This window comes from Fusarium keratoplasticum, chromosome 1 (assembly GCF_025433545.1).
Source record: "Fusarium keratoplasticum isolate Fu6.1 chromosome 1, whole genome shotgun sequence".
Taxonomy (NCBI): Eukaryota; Fungi; Ascomycota; class Sordariomycetes; order Hypocreales; family Nectriaceae; genus Fusarium; species Fusarium keratoplasticum.
The window spans coordinates 4,688,609-4,706,761 of record NC_070529.1 but is presented as its reverse complement, the minus strand read 5'-3'; the positions used below and the strand labels follow the sequence as shown (position 1 = coordinate 4,706,761).

The window sequence follows — 18,153 nt, the reverse complement described above, 5'->3', positions numbered from 1 at the left end:
ATTCCTCATGTCACCGTCCGACAGCACTTCAGTATTCATTGGGTATCAGAAAATTTTCATTCATGACCTCCCTCCCCTGCCAGACAATCGTTGACAGCAAAAACGCCCGCGCCGCACCTCTAGTGGTTGGTAAACGCCTATTCAGATCTACGCCTATCGAGGCTTGTTCCATCCTCTGCCTGAGCGGGACCCCTTCTGAATGCCGTTTCCATGCAAAGTAACCAATCAATCAATCCCATCCCATCCCAATAGCCTTTTTTGGTCCCGTATCATATCCCATCCGTCCAGTCATCTCTTCTTCAAACATACGTTACATTTCATTCGTTACGCGTAGAGCTTCTTCTCATAAGACTCCATGTTGACGTTGCCCTCCAGCTGGGCGCTCGCCGTGCGGAGCTCGAAGCGAAGGTCACCAGCCTCGGCCGCCGAGTGCATACCCTCCAGGCTGACCATGCCGCTGTCCTGGAGAGAGTGCTTGAGGCCCGCAGCGAGGTAGGGGATGAACTTGTTGATCGAGCTATAGATAGTCAGCACTTCACATCTTTACCCCAAACTAGGGGATGCCACTTACCCTCGGTGAGCCACGGCACCAGAGACACCCTGAGCAACCAGAACGCTGTCACCTTCGGAGAAGTAGCGGGCAGTTCCGGCGTTGCTCTTCTGGCTGTCCTTGCCACCACCACCAGCCTTCTTGTCCTGCATGGCATCGATGCTGCCCATACCTCGGTAGGCCTTGACAAGCTTACCCTCGCGCGACACGAACGAGGTACCGGGGGACTCGGTGGTACCAGCCAGGAGACCACCCATCATGACAGTCGAGGCACCCAGGGCAAGACCCTTGACAATGTGGCCAACGTTCTGAACACCGCCATCGGCAATGCAGGGGACGCCGAACCGAGCAGCAAAGCGGCTGACGCTGTACACGGCAGCAGCCTGAGGACGACCGACGGCCATGACCTCCTGGGTGATGCAGGCAGATCCACTGCCCATACCAATTCGGAGACCGTCGACACCAGCAGCGATCAGAGAGGCAGCCTGCTCACGAGTCACGACGTTTCCGCCAATGACGTCGAGGCCAGGGAACTCGCTCTTGATCCACTTGATCATCTCAATCTGGTACATGCTGTTACCCTGGGAGCTGTCCAGGATGACAATGTCAAGACCAGCATCAACCAGCTTCTGCAGGCGGAGCTTGTCCTCGGGGCGAGTGCCAATGGCGGCAGCGCAGAGGAGCTGCTTGCTGTCAGGAAGCTTGGAAGCAAAGGGGAAGTGCTGGTTCTTGGTCAAGTCGGAACGAGAGATCATGGAGACGAGGTTGAAGTCCTTGTCGACGATGGGGAGCTTGCCCTTCTTGGACTTGGCAAGAATCTTATTCGCCTCGACCAGAGTGACACCATCGGGGGCAGTGATGAGGTCGGTGACCATGACGTTGGAGATGTCATGGTCGTGGTCCTCCTCGAACTGGATGTCTCGGTTGGTAACAATACCCAGGAGCTTGGATCCCAGCTTGCCGTCCTCTGCAAATTTTGCATGTTAGCCCATATTTCTTTCCTGTGCGGGCGGGGCTTGGGAAGGTGATTTGTAAGGTTGAATTCATAGTAAAGAAAGTCCCCATGACAATAGTCTATACGGTGGAACGAAAGTTATATAGAAAAGGTGTATAATCATGCAACCAGTGAGTGATAGAAAGAAGGTGTAAAGACTCACCAGTGACGGGGAAACCACCAAAGCCCCATTTCTCCTTAAGCGCCTTGGCCTCGCCAACAGTGGTGTTGCGGGCAATGACGATGGGGTCGAGGATGAAACCGTTCTCGTATCGCTTGACCTTGCGGACCATGTCGGCCTGAGCCTCTGGCGAGCAGTTGTGGTGAATGACACCCAGACCGCCCTGGAGAGCCATGTGGATGGCCATCTCGTGCTCCGTGACCGTGTCCATGGGGGACGAGACGAAGGGGGTCTTAAGGGTGATGCGCTTGGTGATGGGGGCATCAAGAGTCACCTGGGAGGCGGCAAAGCCAATGTAGCCAGGCAGAAGGAGGAAATCGTTGTACGTGAGGCCACCGTGCTTGGTGGTGTCCATCAGCTCGTGCAGGTCGAGGCCATCCTTCTGCTTGTACTCGCCGAGCACCTCGAGGGCGGCGCGGTAGTCGAGGACGGAGGCGGACATTGTGAATGAGAAGAAATGAAGGGCTGGATTTGAAAGATGTGAGGTCGAAGGCGAAACGAGTCGATGAGCAAGCTGTGGCCTCTATATCGACTGGCAGAATTGATAGAACGCTTCTTCCCAAAAGAAAGAAAAGAGAAAAGAATTGGTGGTGGCCGCTCGAAAACTTTTTTATGGGACGGACGCGAGACCGGACCCTTGCCTAAAGGTTTGGTAAGGTAGGTACCTAAGGTGGGCTGCCACCTGCCCGCCGACTTGCCACGGCCGATCTGGCGGGGCAGCAGCGCCGCACGCACGCACCTTCCACACCAGAAGCAGAAACAGAAGCTTTTTTTTCGCTCTCTGATGGGTGGACGCCATTTCCCGACCTGCATTTGTGTGAGCGCCTGAGCTGCTAGTTTTTCAGTTCTCACCAACATTTGTGATTGGTGAGTAAGCAACTTACCCTGCACCTTTGATTAATTCCTGGATGCCAACAGAGATCGTTCAAGACATGATCAACAACATGAATATCGATAAACAATTCTCGACTGGTGTACTCATGGATTGTCAAGACGACATTCCTGGCTTGTGTGGCTACCTACCTTGCAGCTATGTGCTTCTCATCATCCGCATGTTACCTTAACCCCTCAAATGCTAAAAAAGACCTTGACTTCAACGTCATTGCTCCATCGACTTTCAAGGCCCATTTCCTTCCACGCCGTGCCAATGTCGATCTCGAGAACATGGTCGTCGGCTTTCGAAATGGCCACCGTGTGTACTGGGATGACCTTTTCCTGAATCATGATCAAAAAGTCGCCATTAATCGTCATGGCGGGAAGAGAAGATACATAGACACCTAATATCATTCATCAGTATCCCACTCACGAAAGACGGGTCTACAACAACTCACCGAGCACTCCGAATGCCTTGACTCGCGTGTCAAGCATAACGCGGCCGTTCTCACGCTCCTCAACACTGCTCATAAATATTGCTGCGGCGCCAGCCATCTTACCCAGCAATCCGAGGTTCGCGATCAACATGTCACCATGTTTCTTGCTAGACAGACTCGTCAAAGGAAAGGCGGAGAAGATTTCATATCCTCGAACAGGCAATGAGCCAGTGAGCAAAGAACCCGGGTCCTTGATAGTGACTGGTCGAGACACCTTGCCTGTAGTATGAGCACGAACCACATACTGAATACGGGGATCAGCTCCAGGAAAGACTGATAGCGGAATCAGATCGGTCAATGGCCGCGAAGAGACGTTGAATATCGCCAGGATAGGGTTGCCAGTCTGCGAAGCCCCTGTTGGTATGCTTAGCCAATGCCGACATAACGAGGAATATGTTCACTTACCATGATAACTTCCCACCTTCAACAGGGAGTCATCATCATATCCCATATAGGGGTATACTGTCTTCCCCAATACGCTCGGCCTAAAAATCACCGTCTTGCCCCGCGGAGTGAGGCCAGTCATCTGGTTGATAAGATCCATGTTATGTTCACCTGGGACATCTGTGATGTAGATGGGGCCTCCGCTGACACAACGAGCTGCGGCGTGGAAGCCAGAATACTCGTGCACAGTCTGGAACATATCCCAGTCAGGAAGTACGTTGAGGTACTTCATGAATATGCTGTTATGGGCGTTTGTCCACACGTGCCAGGGATGAGAGGCTGGGATCTCGGGGAAGAAGTCGTCCGAATTGCGCACCAAGATGGTCGGCCGGTTCGTAGGCATCTGAGAGTGAAATAAAGCCTGTGGGAATTGAGACATACAAGATATTGCCTTGGCGCTAAAATGCCGGAGAGTTGCAATGGTCCATGTGTCAAGATACTTGTTGATGAGATCACGGCGAGAAGAAGCGCCGACCCATGTGTCCAGCATGAATTGGGCGTCTGTCTTGACAGCATCAATCCCACAGTCCACGAGAAACTTGTAAAAGTCATTATAGAACCTCGAGACATCCTCTTCAGCGACAACCGTAATCTTACCACCAAGGGGTAGGTTACGACGGTCAGCATCCTCACGGACAACCTCGATGGTCTTGTATGTCCTTGCAATCTTGCCGTCTGGGGCGATGCCGCCCCAATATCCGAGGAGGGCGTGCCAGACAGCAATGTGCTGGATATTGGGGTGTTTCTCTCGAATATGGGAGACTGTTGCCTTTAACCCCTTGGGGAATCCCTCAGGCTCTGCCTCAAAGTCTTTCCACCCGTACTGAAACTGGCTTGGGCCACGGTAGTCAATCGATTGCCAATTATCATCGATAATGAGACTCGAGACGTTAATGTTGTTGTCGGACAATTTGTCTATGGCATCGAATATTTTCTGATCTGTAAGTCGCTGTCCGAGGGCATTCCATGTACCTGCTCGATGTCAGATCAGGGACTTTAATCTTGGCAATGGGGGACATACAGAAGCCCAGTCCATCAAACCAATACTCCAGCCACTCTGGCTTGAAATCGCTGGCCAGGCTAGACAGTTGTTGCTCGTGTTCAACATTGGCCTGTGCTGCTTGGGATACCAGGTTTCTAGCATGGTACATGACAGCAGCAACAGCGCACTCGAAATCCTCTCCTTCTGAGACGAGTATCGTGGCTTTCTCTTCCGAGAGCCCATCGTTCCGAGCCTATGTCAATCAGCAATTGATCATCGGCAGGTCTTATATCAGAAACTCACATGAACCTGAAGTTGATCCTTGGACCCTTGTCGGAAGACTGGCAAGACATGGTTGAGGCCACTAACTGCAAGGAAGACAAGGTTTTTTCCCTGGGGGCTTAGGAAACAACAGAGAATTCCGTCCTTGTCAAGGGAAAATTGCGCCTTTCCATGACGAGGGGCTAACCAAGGTGACCAAAGTCGCACAAGGGCAAACCACCTGCTTCATGTCAGACGAGATGATTGGTACGGATGATAACGTCTGCCCGTGTACAGCGTCATCTTCCTTGTCTCACTCACCTCGCGAAAGATCCCCATGGAGTACCGATAGCAATGTCTCTATAGCTCGAATCGTCTCCCTTGGCTGGCGGGATCACAGTTTCGAGTGACCAGAGGGATGTCCTGGGTGACTGGCTTAGGCATGACCTGATGATCCAGTCTCCAGAATTGAGATCAGGTATAATATCAGATAGATTGTCAGATGAGACCCCAGCGGCTGTACTGACGATTAGGCCATCATCTAGACCTTGTTCATCGCGTATCCACCTCCAGTCGACATCTGGACTATGCCGAAACTTGAGAGTAAACCGCACCGAGGTGTCAAAGGAAAGAGATGATGTAAAATGGAAGCGAGACACAGATTCGGGTATAGACTGTAAAGTTTGAGGGGCTAAAGAGTCATCGACGGGGCAAAGATGGGCGTCTTTCCAGTCTGAGCCGTCTAGTGAATGCCACAGAGATATCTCCCAAGCTTCAGTGGCTCGAGACTTGGGTATTTCCAGAACAGCAGACAAGGTGATATCTTGGCCTTGGACTGGAGTTACTTGTCCTAATGGTGGGTAACTCTGGAGAACTGCCTTCATGCTTTCAGGGACCGGAGGAGGAGCAGGTTTCTGCTTGGCGATGTAGACAGCTTGAAAGACTTGGCCAAAGTCGTAGTTGTCAGAGGGCATTGCAAGAGACAGGAAGAACAAGAACAAGGAAGCAGGTTTGAGCAAGTATAGGTTTATTAGAGAGGTTGGACTTGAGACTCGAAGGTGTCGTACACGACGATTCGTTTCTGCTTGCGATGATACCACAATCACATCAACAACTCGATGCTGATGCTCTGCGTTCGTGTTTACTTGGTGCTGCCCGCCCTGGCAAGGACGAAAACAGACAGGCGTGCTGATGAGTGGCGGTTCGGTGGAGTCGGCACCGGTTAGTAATCGGTAGCTCCCATTGGACAGTGCCTTCCTTCCGGGTCGCTCTGATTCGGAGACGGTCGGAATGACTAAGCGCTCCGCCTAATTGCTCAGGCTGCAAATTATCTCAGGAAAGCTTCTAGCCGAGCCAGATCGAAAGATTTCATCAAACCACTCAATTCAGCGTTGACCCTCCAAACCTCCGTCATGGCGTCCCGGAGACTAGCTTTGAACCTCTCCCGAGGTCTGCGAAACCGTGCTGGTCTTTCGGCCGCCGCTCCCTTGACACGAGGCTTTGCCACGCCCTCTACCGTCGGCAAGACTCAGACCACAACTCTTCGCAATGGATTGACCGTGAGCACCGTCTACCGAGGCCAATTGGCCTCGACACCCATCTAGGAATGCCTTGCTGACCCGTATACCGCAGGTCGCGACCGAGCACTCCCCCTTTGCGCAAACCTCGACCGTCGGCGTGTGGATTGACGCTGGTTCCCGGGCTGAGACTGATGAGACCAATGGCACCGCGCACTTCCTCGAGCATCTCGCCTTCAAGGTTCGGCACCCCATCAATGGGTCTAGATCCATCACTAACAACACCACAGGGAACGGCCAAGCGTTCTCAGCAGCAATTGGAGCTGGAGATTGAGAACATGGGTGGCCACTTGAACGCCTACACCTCGGTCAGTCGGATGAAGGGATACACAATTTCACGAGGCTAACGACCATCCAGCGCGAGAACACCGTCTACTTCGCCAAGGCCTTCAACTCTGACGTCCCCCAGTGCGTCGACATCCTCTCCGACATTCTCCAGAACTCCCTGCTCGAGCAGTCCGCCATTGAGCGAGAGCGCGACGTTATCCTCCGAGAGTCCGAGGAGGTTGAGAAGCAGGTCGAGGAGGTTGTCTTTGACCACCTCCACGCCACTGCCTTCCAGCACCAGCCTCTTGGCCGCACCATCCTCGGCCCCCGCCAGAACATCCGCGACATCACCCGAACCGAGCTCGTCAACTACATCAAGAACAACTACACTGCTGACCGCATGGTTCTTGTCGGTGCTGGCGGTATCCCCCACGAGCAGCTCGTCGAGCTCGCTGAGAAGCACTTCAGCGGCCTCCCCAGCAGCGGCCCCAAGAACAGCGCCTACCTGCTCTCCAAGCAGAAGGCTGACTTCATGGGTTCCGATGTCCGTGTCCGTGATGACGCCATGCCCACTGCCAACATCGCTCTGGCCGTTGAGGGTGTCAGCTGGAACTCGGAGGACTACTTCACTGCCCTCGTTGCCCAGGCTATCGTCGGCAACTACGACAAGGCTGTTGGCCAGGCTCCCCACCAGGGCAGCAAGCTCAGCGGCTGGGTCCACAAGCACGATATCGCCAACAGCTTCATGAGCTTCTCCACCAGCTACAGCGACACTGGGTAAGTCTGATGTGTGTGACGTATATGCTTCTATGACTAACCAATCTCAAGTCTCTGGGGTATCTACCTCGTCTCCGACAAGCCTGACCGAGTCGACGACCTTGTCCACTTCGCCATCCGCGAGTGGATGCGTCTCTGCACCAACGTCAGCGGTGCTGAGACTGAGCGTGCTAAGGCTCAGCTCAAGGCTTCCATCCTCCTGTCCCTCGACGGCACCACTGCCGTTGCCGAGGACATTGGCCGACAGCTCGTCACCACCGGCCGCCGCATGGCCCCCGGCGAGATCGAGCGCAAGATTGACGCCATCACTGAGAAGGATATCATGGACTTTGCCAACCGAAAACTCTGGGACCGGGATATCGCCGTCAGCGCGGTGGGTACCATTGAGGGTCTCTTCGACTACCAGAGACTCCGCAACACCATGAAGCCCAAGTTTTAAGGTAGAAAGGGCCAGTCAGGTTTGCGAAAATCGAGACCCGGGTATAGAGTGTATGAGATACCGTTTACAGGCCTAGTGTACCATAAGATTTCCTCTGTTCATACTAGGTAACGTGGAGTTGTGATAATTGTGTCTTGATTCTGAATGCCACCCCGTAGCTTCATTGTGAAGTTTCCATTTCTCATTTTTGCAGTGACGTCCCTGCCAGCAGAAACCTCCGTTCATGCCGGTATCGGTGGTCTAGAGGTACAAGGAACCACACCACGAACAGTAATAGCACCTCGAGCCGAGACAAGGGTACTCACGATGGTGTGAGCAACAGGCCCATGGCTTGGCAATGCAGGGTTAGGAACAGAACGTCTTGTGAGCTTGGCTCTGGTTGGTATTGATAAGAGACTGCATCTAGGTAGGTAGATACTGAGCAAGAGGGAAGGACTTAGATTATCGTCTTAGTATACCTAGACAATGGTCTTGTCAACCTTGAGTTGTAATGTGAACGGGTAGGTAGAGTTGAATTAGACCTAGCAATGTAAATGACCGAGCTGGGAAATGTGTAAAACTGACGTTTGTACCAAGGCAGGGCCTGGAAGAGCTGGTATTGTTCATCAAGAACTTGACTTGGCTATTTCTTTGATGCTTTGGTCAAATACTCTCGGGAAGGCAGCAGAATTTGTGCGAGGCTTGTTGGGAGTTCGGGCTGAGATTGAGCGACGATGTGGTTGGTGTTGAGGTTGTAGACGAGAGCTTGTGTTGGAGATGATCCTTCTGGTGCTCTGGGATACATAGCGGGCAGATGTCTGCGCGACACGAGCGATGGATGTGGATGGCATCATAGTGATGAGCGTTGTCATGTAGTATGAGTTGGGAAAACACAAGGATTGAGTAGATGGTGACGAGGAAGAGAAATTCGAGAACTGGGAGGTTTCATTAAATAACCACTGGTCGGTGTCGCTGCCTGATCCTTGATTGAGAAACATCTGAGCTGCCTCTACCGTATTGTTCCGGTGTAGGCATATGACACGTTCACGAGGAAATGAGGATAAAGCTTGAGCCCAGGTCCGAGCCAACGGGCTACGGTTGCCCTCATGAAATAGGTATCTATAACCTACTGCCTTCCCCTGTCCTGAACGCCCTAAACACCGTTGACACCGTTCGCGTGTGTCCCGTTTTGCAAATGTCCTTGGGTTGACGAGGGAGCCACCTAGCTCTCCTCGGCCATCTCCTCGTCCACATCCTCACCAAACATATCCTCCACCGTGCCTCCCTCCACACCATCGCCGCCAATATCTTCCGGCTCGGGGCCTTCGATGCCCTCCATGGCGTCGCCTCCCATATCTTCGTCGTCATCCGCCTCATCCCACATATCCTTCAAGCCCCAGCTCGTTCCACTAAGCACGAACCGCTCGCTTGGTAGTCGAACACCCCATTCGCTGGGTACAATCTTGGGAAGTGCCACCTTGTTCCGCTCGCGCGCCAGCTCTTGCATGTAGTCCTTGCTGATGCCACCACCTCCACTGCCCCCGCGGAACTGGTAGCTGAGGCGCGCTGCTATGGCGAGCTTCACGGCGTTGGCTGTTACTGCTGCGTCTCCTGCAGGCGCAGAGATTGCGCCCGAGTTTGCTGATGGCTTGGCACCCGCGTGAGTGACATAAGGGTCGCCGGAGAGGTGTAATGCATCGTTAAGCACGGAAGAGGTATGGCGGTACGCAAAATCGAGGAGGAGGAGGGGCACGCGCTGCTCGTATGCGGTGACGCCCTGGGAGGTCAACAAGAGCTCGATGAGACGAGAGTCGCGAGGGCGAGGTGCCGAGCTCGATGGCGCAGGAGGAGGAGCGTTTTGTGAGGAGGCGGCAGGTTGACTGGTAGTTGTGGTCTGGGTATTGGGAACGGTTTGCGAAGTGCCTGCTGAAGAGGCTGGCACCCCATTCGTCTGGGGTTGACTCGATGCCATGTTTGGTGGTACTGCGATGCTTCGAATGAGAAGTGAGAAAGTGGCGATGCGACTGGCTGCGTGATGTCTAAGTTGATCGCGAGGCTAGCATTCGAGTGTCGCGCCGGCGCGATGCAATTGTCGCGTCCACAATTTGGCCAGCTTTCGCGATGGGATCAATGTGGAAATAGATGAGGATAAGAGGTTTTAGAATTCGGATAAGATGGGAGAAGAAAACAAGCGCCGGATTTGCGGGCTTGGCGCGTATTAGGAAGTTTGGAAGATTCTCCCGTTTGATGGCCAGTCGTTTGATAGCTTCATGCGGCTGTGGTCGAGCGAGCAGTGCCTCGGATTTTATAATAATCCGAAAATACCCTGCAGTCGAAGCACAGACCACACCTTAATTTTTCATCCATTTGCGCAAGCCGGATTTCCTTCGCGGGAGTGGGAAGGAAGCGATGGAGGGGCAGGGGCGAAAAGACGGAAGGTGTGCCCCACCAGTTGCCGCCGATGCAGGACTCAGTCATCACTCACAACTTTTCTCGCGGGCGATCGGCCTTGACTCATTTATCTAGAACTTCCAATCAACAATTCGCGGCCATACTTTGACCTTTTGCGTTTTTTGACATCAATTCCTCCTCTCGGGTCCTTGCAGTATGGAGACGACCCTCCCGTTGCCGTTTCTGGTCAGTGTAGCTGGTTCTGAGGGACAAGCTGCCGACAATGGCCTCACTCCTCAGGAGGTCGCTCTTCTTGGAGCTCCTTTCTATGAGACAGCTTCCAAGGATTGGGGCCGTCCCGTCGCCGGAACCATTGTCCACATGGACGCTACGAGCCTGAGCAGCCCTGACGACGTGGTTGCCCTCCTCGATGGCGGGGTACGAAAAGTGTTTGTCCCCTCCGAGAACGTTTCCCAGTACACAGAGTTTGGCGCGAGAGTTATCCCGACTGTGTGTAACCTTGACCTTTCCGCGGCTACGGAAAGTGGTCTACTGATCAAGGATTTCGATACTTCATCGAGCGAGCTCGGCAAGTTCATCGAGGAAGCCAGTGCCAGAAAGATCAAGAACCTCTTCCTCAAGCCAACACCGGACACTGCCCTGGAGAATTTTGTTGAGGTGGCTAAGAAATGCAACGCCATCCCGATTCTTCCCTCTACTGGTCTCACAACCGACAAAAATGACTCGACAAGACTGGTTTTGTCCAAAGTGATTGCGTCATACTGGAAGTCTGATCGACCTGACGGCCTTATCCCCACTGTGGTCACCGATGATGCTGGAATTGCCTTGGGTCTTGCCTACACGAGCGAGGAGAGCATTCTTGAGGCTTTGCGCACTCAGGCTGGAGTGTATCAGAGCCGGAAACGGGGACTTTGGGTCAAGGGACTCACCTCTGGCGACACTCAGGAGTTGCTGCGGATCGGCCTTGACTGTGACAATGACACTCTGAAGTTTGTTGTCAACCAGAAGGGTCGTTTCTGCCACCTTCAGCAGTTTGGATGCTTCGGTGATCTCAATGGTATTGCTGCGCTGGAGCAGACTCTCAAGTCTCGGAAACAGTCTGCCCCTGCCGGGTCTTATACTGCTCGTTTGTTCTCCGACGAGAAGCTACTTCGAGCCAAGATCATGGAGGAGGCCGAGGAGCTCTGCGACGGCACAACCAAGGAGAACATTGCCTTTGAAGCTGCCGACCTCATCTACTTCGCCCTGACCAAGGCCGTTGGCGCCGGCGTCAGCCTGGCTGATATCGAGGCAAACCTCGATGCCAAGAGCCTTAAGGTGAAGAGGAGAGCTGGCAATGCTAAGGGTAAGTGGGCCGAAAAGGAAGGCATCAAGACTGAGGCCGCCCCTGCGAAGCCTACACCTCCACCTGCCGAGAAGCCTGTCGATGGTCGTATCGAGATGGAGAGAATCGACGCTTCCAAGATTTCTGAGGCTGAGCTCATCGAGAAGTTGAAGCGCCCCTCTCAGAAGTCTCCTGACGCCATTCTCAAGATCATCAAGCCCATCATTGAGGAGGTGCGGGCTGGTGGTGACAAGGCGGTGCTCTCATATACCCACAAGTTTGAGAAGGCAACTTCTTTGACGTCGCCTGTCCTCAAGGCTCCCTTCCCCAAGGAGCTGATGGATATTTCCCCTGAGACTATCAAGGCGATCGATATTTCTTTCGAGAACATCCGACGATTCCACTCTGCCCAGAATGAGGAGAAGACTCTACAGGTCGAGACTATGCCAGGCGTTGTATGCAGCCGTTTCTCTAGACCCATTGAGAGAGTTGGCCTATACATTCCCGGTGGAACCGCTGTCCTGCCCAGCACTGCACTCATGCTCGGTGTGCCCGCTATGGTGGCTGGCTGCAAGAAGATTGTCTTTGCCTCACCCCCTCGATCAGACGGCCGGATCACCCCCGAGATTGTCTACGTCGCCCACAAGGTTGGTGCTGAGAGCATCGTCTTGGCTGGAGGTGCCCAGGCTGTTGCTGCCTTGGCTTATGGCACTGAGAGCGTCACCAAGGTGGACAAGATCCTGGGGCCCGGCAACCAGTTTGTGACGGCAGCCAAGATGCACGTTAGCAACGACACCAACGCCGGCGTGGGCATCGATATGCCTGCTGGCCCATCCGAGGTTCTTGTGGTTGCTGACAAGGACGCCAACCCTGCCTTCGTAGCCTCTGACCTGCTCTCTCAGGCCGAGCACGGCGTTGACAGTCAGGTCATTCTGCTTGCTGTCGACTTGAACGAGGAGCAGCTCAAGGCTATCGAGGATGAGGTTCATAAGCAAGCTCTGGCCCTCCCCCGAGTTGACATTGTTCGTGGCTCCATTGCCCACTCTGTTACCGTCCAGGTCAAGGATGTTGAGGAGGCTATGCGTATTAGCAACGAGTACGCCCCTGAGCACCTGATTCTGCAGCTCAAGGATGCCGAGAAGGTGGTCGACCAGGTTATGAACGCTGGCAGTGTGTTTGTTGGTGCCTGGACCCCTGAAAGTGTTGGCGACTACTCTGCTGGTGTCAACCACTCGCTGCGTAAGTTTCAAAGCGGTTCCTAAGTTTGCGACGCGTGACTGACCATTTAATAGCTACTTATGGCTTTGCCAAGCAGTACTCCGGCGTCAACCTGGGCTCGTTCCAGAAGCACATCACCAGCTCCAACCTTACCGCCGAAGGACTCAAGAACGTTGGCTCTGCTGTCATGCAGCTGGCCAAGGTTGAGGAGCTTGAGGCTCACAGACGGGCTGTCGAGATCCGTATCGAGCACATGAACCGACAGTAGAGAAGGAAGAGTAAAACTTAGAAGGAGATGGATGGGCGTGATTTCTTTTAGGATAGGGGCTGGGACATGGGAGTAGACTTGGCTTCAAAATGTTGACACTTGTGTATTGTTCGTAATGACTCGATCAGTTGATGATCTTGATGAGTGATGTCTTGTAGTTGGGCAACGATATGCTCAACTGATATTCTAGCTGGATGTACAGCAAAGCTTTTATTCGCCTGCAGCAACGCAGAATGCCATGCTCTGATCACTCCAGATGCAAGAGATGCTCAACGCCGCGCTATGCCACCGTAGATGTATGCCTGGTAATTCCATCATCGCCCCATTTCCATCTGTTCTCTGCACACGCCCCTGAAACTGACGACTCTTTCTAAATGTAAGGAAAGCAAGAAAGGACCAACGCCATGAATCCAGAAAACTCCTTACACTGTGTCGGGAGGAGCTGCTGCTACCCGAGTTCCCTGTTAACGATACTTAGCTTTCACTTCCGACTCTTTTATTTCTCCACGGAGAGATGACCAACCCCAGTGATGTGCTGGGCGAGGACGTCCTCTACGACGCTGGTCTTTCGCTTGTGCTGATGCTCAACGGCCGCTTTTTCGCCAGAGGCGTCCTCGCCCTCTTCTTCGTCTTCGTGACCCTCTTCACCGTCTTCATATACATCTTCGTCATCTTCTTCATCATCGGCTTCTTCGAGGTCTTGTGTCATGGATGCTCTTAGGCGCTCCTCGTCGACGCTGCCACTCAAAACACTCTCTGCCTCTGCAAACTCGTCCATGGATGCGCGGGAAATGTAGCTATCAGCGAGACCTTCGCCAATCTCATCCATGTCCTCGTCATCTTCCTCTCCCTCTTCGTCATCGATGTCGTCTTCGTCTTCATCATCTTCTTCATCCGCGTATACGGGAGCTTGCCGTCCTGGACGAACATCATCCTCGTCGCTCTCGCTCGCCGAAAATTCGGCCATGGCGAGAGGATCATCTCGCCAGTACTTGAAATCTGTGTACTCTTCACCGCCACCCTTGACCAGTGTGCTCACCGGAGGGAAATAGTGGTCGACGACTTCGTTGATGTTGACGTAGCTCATCTTGAGCTTGTTAAGACTCAAAAGATCGAGAGAAACCTCTGAGTTGGAGTTGATTGTGAAAATCCTGTTTCTGGGTACATCGACAGTTCGATACGAGATCTGGTCAGTCAATCGGTTTCCGTAACCAGCGTAGAAGGGCGTACGATCCGGGCCGTATAGGTTGCGAATATCTCGGAGAGTAGCCATCTTGAAGATATGAGGCTTGCGAAGGTAGATTTCTCGCCTCAACGCTGCCATTGTTCGGTCAGGGGAGAGAATAGTAGGCCCTGGAGGCATCTTGTAACCGTCTTGGACAATACCAGCAAGATATGCTCTTGTGGTATCAGACTGGCCGACTGATCGACTTGTGAGATACATGATGTTGTAGCCGTTGGCAGAGATATCGCTATAGAGTTTGGCAACGCCCGAATGAGTCCAGTCACGGCCGATCATGTTCAGCACGTGTCCCAGAGCATCCGACTTGGTAATTGTACCGTCAATGTCGGAGATGACAACAGGTGTCTCGTGCTTCCAGAGATACATGTTTGCTGTGCATGTTGCTCGGTTGACAGTGAAGGCCATGACGTTCGCTCCGGATTGCAGGTTCAAGTCCTTGAGCTGCTGACTAGTAAGCCGTAAGGTCTTGGCATAGTTCCTGTTAGGATCTCCTGCGTGGCCCGAAGAGCCAGGCGGTGTCCGAGGAGGTGTCTGTAGATCTGCTGGACCAGCATCAGACTCGGATCGGCGATGCGAGGGAAGAGGCGCCGCAGTGGCATCGCTGCTGTCGCTCTGATATCCGGGATCCGAAACAGCATCGGCTGCCATATGCTGACGATGGGACTGCAGAGCCCCCTCGATCGTCTTGTTCATGGCAGCTTGCTTGGCGCTTTCGCTGCTATAGATCCACAGGTTTCCCTGCTCATCAAAGCCAAAGAGCGCGCCAATGTCATAGTTGCCATCCAGCTCCTCAGAGAGGATCTTGCGAGCGAGGATCTCGGCGCGGAGAATGTCCTCCTCGTTGCTCTTGAACCCGGTCATGTCCAGCATGAGGTCGCCCGTGTCGGTGACTCGGCTAGGAATGTTGGCGGCGGAAAACTCCCTAGAGAGTACCCTGGCACGCTCAAGAGCCTCCCTAGGACCAAGAGGGGGCGGACTAAGGGACCGCTCAGAAGCAACATAGTCTCCATCAATGGAACTATTCCCGTCTCGATCATGACTCCGGGCGCTCTGGCGGAGGATATCGTCGCTGTGCGGTCGGGGTATGCTCGAAGACCAATCGCCGGATACTGGACGAGCGCTGCGTAGTTCAGGAGAGGTCGATGGCGTAATCATGCCTGCACAGGAGGTTAGTCGGTGTCACAGAATAAGCCAAGTCAGACACATACCATGCTCATTCTGTTTGTTATAGAGAACAGCAGGAGGCGGTCGACGAGGCTTGCTCTCGGAGGCATCGAGCTCAAAGGCTTCTGGCTCCTGTAAACCAGCTGCTGAAGCTTGCTCGGGATCCAGAGGTGGACTGCTCGCGGGACTAGACGCAGGGGAGACGAGGGGTGATGTCTGTAGTGACTGGGGAATGTTGTCGGTGGTTTCGAAGACAAAGAAGGCCTCGCCGCCCTCGCCGAGCTTCATGGAATAGTTCTGCTTTATGCCATTGACCTTGAACTCGACCTTCTTATCCGACGGCCGCAGAAGAGAAAACTTTCCGAAGCGGACGTGGAACGGTGAGCAGAGCAGCGAGCCGTCTTCCTGCTCGACGACGATGACATCAATAGCGCCGCTAAGTGTGGCTGGATTGATCGAGTTCCATGCTGTCGAGACGGACTCGCTGAGGCCGCGCACGTACTGCATCTTGCCTCTGGCGGGCGGGAGACGTCGAAGCGCGCAAGTCCTTCTTCTCTTCCACGAGGTGAGGCTGAGTGCGAAACTGTAGCGGCTTGTCGCGGGGCCGACTCGACGACGATCCGAAGGGCGGTCGATCACAAGCTTCGAGAGACGGAACGGTTCGACGTGAACGGTCGAGGTCAGAGAACAACCAGGAGCCTAAACAACCTTTACCCGTACACGGAGGGAGGAAATAAGCGCACAGGATGTTTATCAGGAAGAGTTCAAGGCGGACGGAATGCGGATTGTTGGGGGACTGGGCAGCCGAATCGACGGGTCGGTCGAGGCGGGTTGAGCGCAACGGGAAGCGGGCGAGGTACCCGGTACAAAAAAGGACGCTTGCTGGTTGGTTGGGCGGGCCTCTCTTTTTTGCCGGTCAGGTGAATACGTCACCAGAGCTCAAAAGCAGCGTTGTAAATGTGAATATGGAACAAAACCACAAGCGAGTCTCGAGGGATCTTGAAAGGGGAAAAAAAAATAAGACAAGAAATGATGACTGAAAATGATGGCAACGAGGTGTGATCGAGTAAAAAAAAGGGGAGCGCATGGAGGCGTTTTACTCCCGCGGCCGGTGCAGTAACAGGAAGCTCAGAATGACGAAGTTTCGCAGCGGCTGCCCGGTCCTAGGCGTTGAGGGGCGTCCCGCCCAACATTGGGGGGCTGACAGGTCGTTGTAGAGGGTACAAGCCTCTACCGCGCAGGGGTCTAGACACCCATCGATGCCCCAGCAGAATCTATCACATGAACCTTTGAGGACAATGCGTGGGATAGCCTGACAGTTCTTTGTTTCACAAGGCATTCTCTATTTGACAGTGGCATAATTTTGTAAATTGCTTTCTGTGTGTATTCGCTTGTTTAAACCAACCCAATGACAAGGAAGTACCAAGAACCTTGCGAAATCACGATATCCAATACATACCTGCCTCTTCGCTCGCCTCGTCAAGTCTGAACCTTCAACCATGACCAAAGAGTCTCATACCACGCTGATCGTTGTTCACCTTCTTGAAGCAAGAAATCTGCTTCTACTAAACGACTGTCTTCTCATGCCATCGAGATTTCCCGATTCAACACTTTAAACCCTTCCTTAACGGTGTAGGGTAGGTATATTGGAGGGTTGAGCGCTGAGGACCAACAGCTCATACACCTCAAGCGCCAAGGTTTCTTACCTTACCTTAGCTAAGAAAATCTGTTATCGTTCCAGGTTGGGTATTATCCATCTCATGCTCCCACTCTGACCCTGGCAAGGCTCTCCAAGCAGGGCTCCAGATGCCATCTCGAATCCAGTTCTCTCTCAGACAGTACTGTGCTAACCTATTCACATCGTGATGGTGTCCGGGTTCGCGAAAGTCGAGCTCATCCTTGATCCATTCGTACTCTTTGGAAAGCTGATATTCGAATTGGTGATCAGGACGAGACGCCCCTATATTACGGACTTCGGGAGCGGCTTCAAATATCTGCTTGAGCTGTTGAAGGCGCCATTGACTGTACCCGACATCATGTTCTGGTATCTCAGAAAGCATGGGCTCATCATGCGCCCAACGAGTTATCACCGTCGTTGTCTTGCCCATGATATATTCGTAGGCACATCCAAAGGCAGGACCTTCACCTCTCATGAACTCGCCCAGTTTCATAGGGGAACGAAAGTCGGGCCAGGCGTCACCCCAGTTATGTCCCCAGATACCCTGTTCCACCCAACGACTTCGGACATTGTTCTCAGCGTTCGCATAGACATCCATCCAGCAGTTCCATGGCAGCGTCTGCTTCCGCCCGTACCGCTTTCCTGCCAGTTGGTGGATGAGGCGCTCGCACTCACGGGCGACTTGGCTTTTGAACTGAGGTAAGGGCCTTGACATGCCCGTTGGCCTAAAGACTTGCTCGAACTCGCGGGGGCTGGGGCTCCATCCATGGTTTCCTTTTTCTAAATGCTGTTCTTTAATAGCTGCTTTGTACCTTGCCAGAAACTCGTCAAGAATGTCATTTTTCAGACGCAAAGGATCTGCCTGCTTAGAAGGCTCACCCAGGGCAGTCAAGAACCAGTCTTGTCCAAAGTTCTTGTCTCGAGAGTCAGGCTCAGGAGTTAAATCTGCTTCATGGGATTCATCAACGTTCTCTCCGGCCGTGTCCTGCATGTCTTTATCGATAGGAGACATGTGTGCAAGTTGT

At 53.3% G+C, this 18,153-nt stretch overlaps 6 protein-coding genes across 6 annotated transcripts; 2 read left to right on the top strand and 4 right to left on the bottom strand.

The window, feature by feature from the left end:
• Positions 1–324: 324 nt before the first annotated feature.
• Positions 325–2,167, bottom strand: NCS57_00140100 (Inosine-5'-monophosphate dehydrogenase; the record flags this gene model as incomplete). Its single annotated transcript, XM_053051466.1, has 3 exons — positions 325–517; positions 572–1,517; positions 1,708–2,167. 3 exons carry the CDS (start codon positions 2,165–2,167, stop codon positions 325–327), a joined length of 1,599 nt encoding a protein of 532 aa, XP_052919981.1.
• Positions 2,168–2,793: 626 nt separating this feature from the next.
• NCS57_00140000 (uncharacterized protein) lies at positions 2,794–5,918 on the bottom strand (the record flags this gene model as incomplete). The annotated part of the gene is made up of 6 exons (XM_053051465.1): positions 5,104–5,918; positions 4,825–5,023; positions 4,561–4,774; positions 3,501–4,511; positions 3,057–3,449; positions 2,794–3,002 (listed from the first exon to the last, which is right to left on the bottom strand). The coding sequence occupies exons 1-6, from the start codon at positions 5,754–5,756 to the stop codon at positions 2,794–2,796; spliced, it is 2,679 nt and encodes an 892-aa protein (XP_052919980.1). The 5' UTR covers positions 5,757–5,918.
• A 276-nt stretch (positions 5,919–6,194) lies between these two features.
• NCS57_00139900 (Mitochondrial-processing peptidase subunit beta) lies at positions 6,195–7,842 on the top strand (the record flags this gene model as incomplete). Its single annotated transcript, XM_053051464.1, has 5 exons — positions 6,195–6,341; positions 6,415–6,540; positions 6,590–6,667; positions 6,718–7,403; positions 7,455–7,842. 5 exons carry the CDS (start codon positions 6,195–6,197, stop codon positions 7,840–7,842), a joined length of 1,425 nt encoding a protein of 474 aa, XP_052919979.1.
• Positions 7,843–9,043: 1,201 nt separating this feature from the next.
• Positions 9,044–9,793, bottom strand: NCS57_00139800 (uncharacterized protein; the record flags this gene model as incomplete). Its single annotated transcript, XM_053051463.1, has 1 exon — positions 9,044–9,793. The coding sequence occupies one exon, from the start codon at positions 9,791–9,793 to the stop codon at positions 9,044–9,046; it is 750 nt and encodes a 249-aa protein (XP_052919978.1).
• A 635-nt stretch (positions 9,794–10,428) lies between these two features.
• Positions 10,429–13,043, top strand: NCS57_00139700 (Histidine biosynthesis trifunctional protein; the record flags this gene model as incomplete). Its single annotated transcript, XM_053051462.1, has 2 exons — positions 10,429–12,796; positions 12,850–13,043. The coding sequence occupies 2 exons, from the start codon at positions 10,429–10,431 to the stop codon at positions 13,041–13,043; spliced, it is 2,562 nt and encodes an 853-aa protein (XP_052919977.1).
• A 422-nt stretch (positions 13,044–13,465) lies between these two features.
• NCS57_00139600 (LNS2 domain-containing protein) lies at positions 13,466–15,957 on the bottom strand (the record flags this gene model as incomplete). Its single annotated transcript, XM_053051461.1, has 3 exons — positions 13,466–13,504; positions 13,567–15,443; positions 15,495–15,957. 3 exons carry the CDS (start codon positions 15,955–15,957, stop codon positions 13,466–13,468), a joined length of 2,379 nt encoding a protein of 792 aa, XP_052919976.1.
• Positions 15,958–18,153: the final 2,196 nt, after the last annotated feature.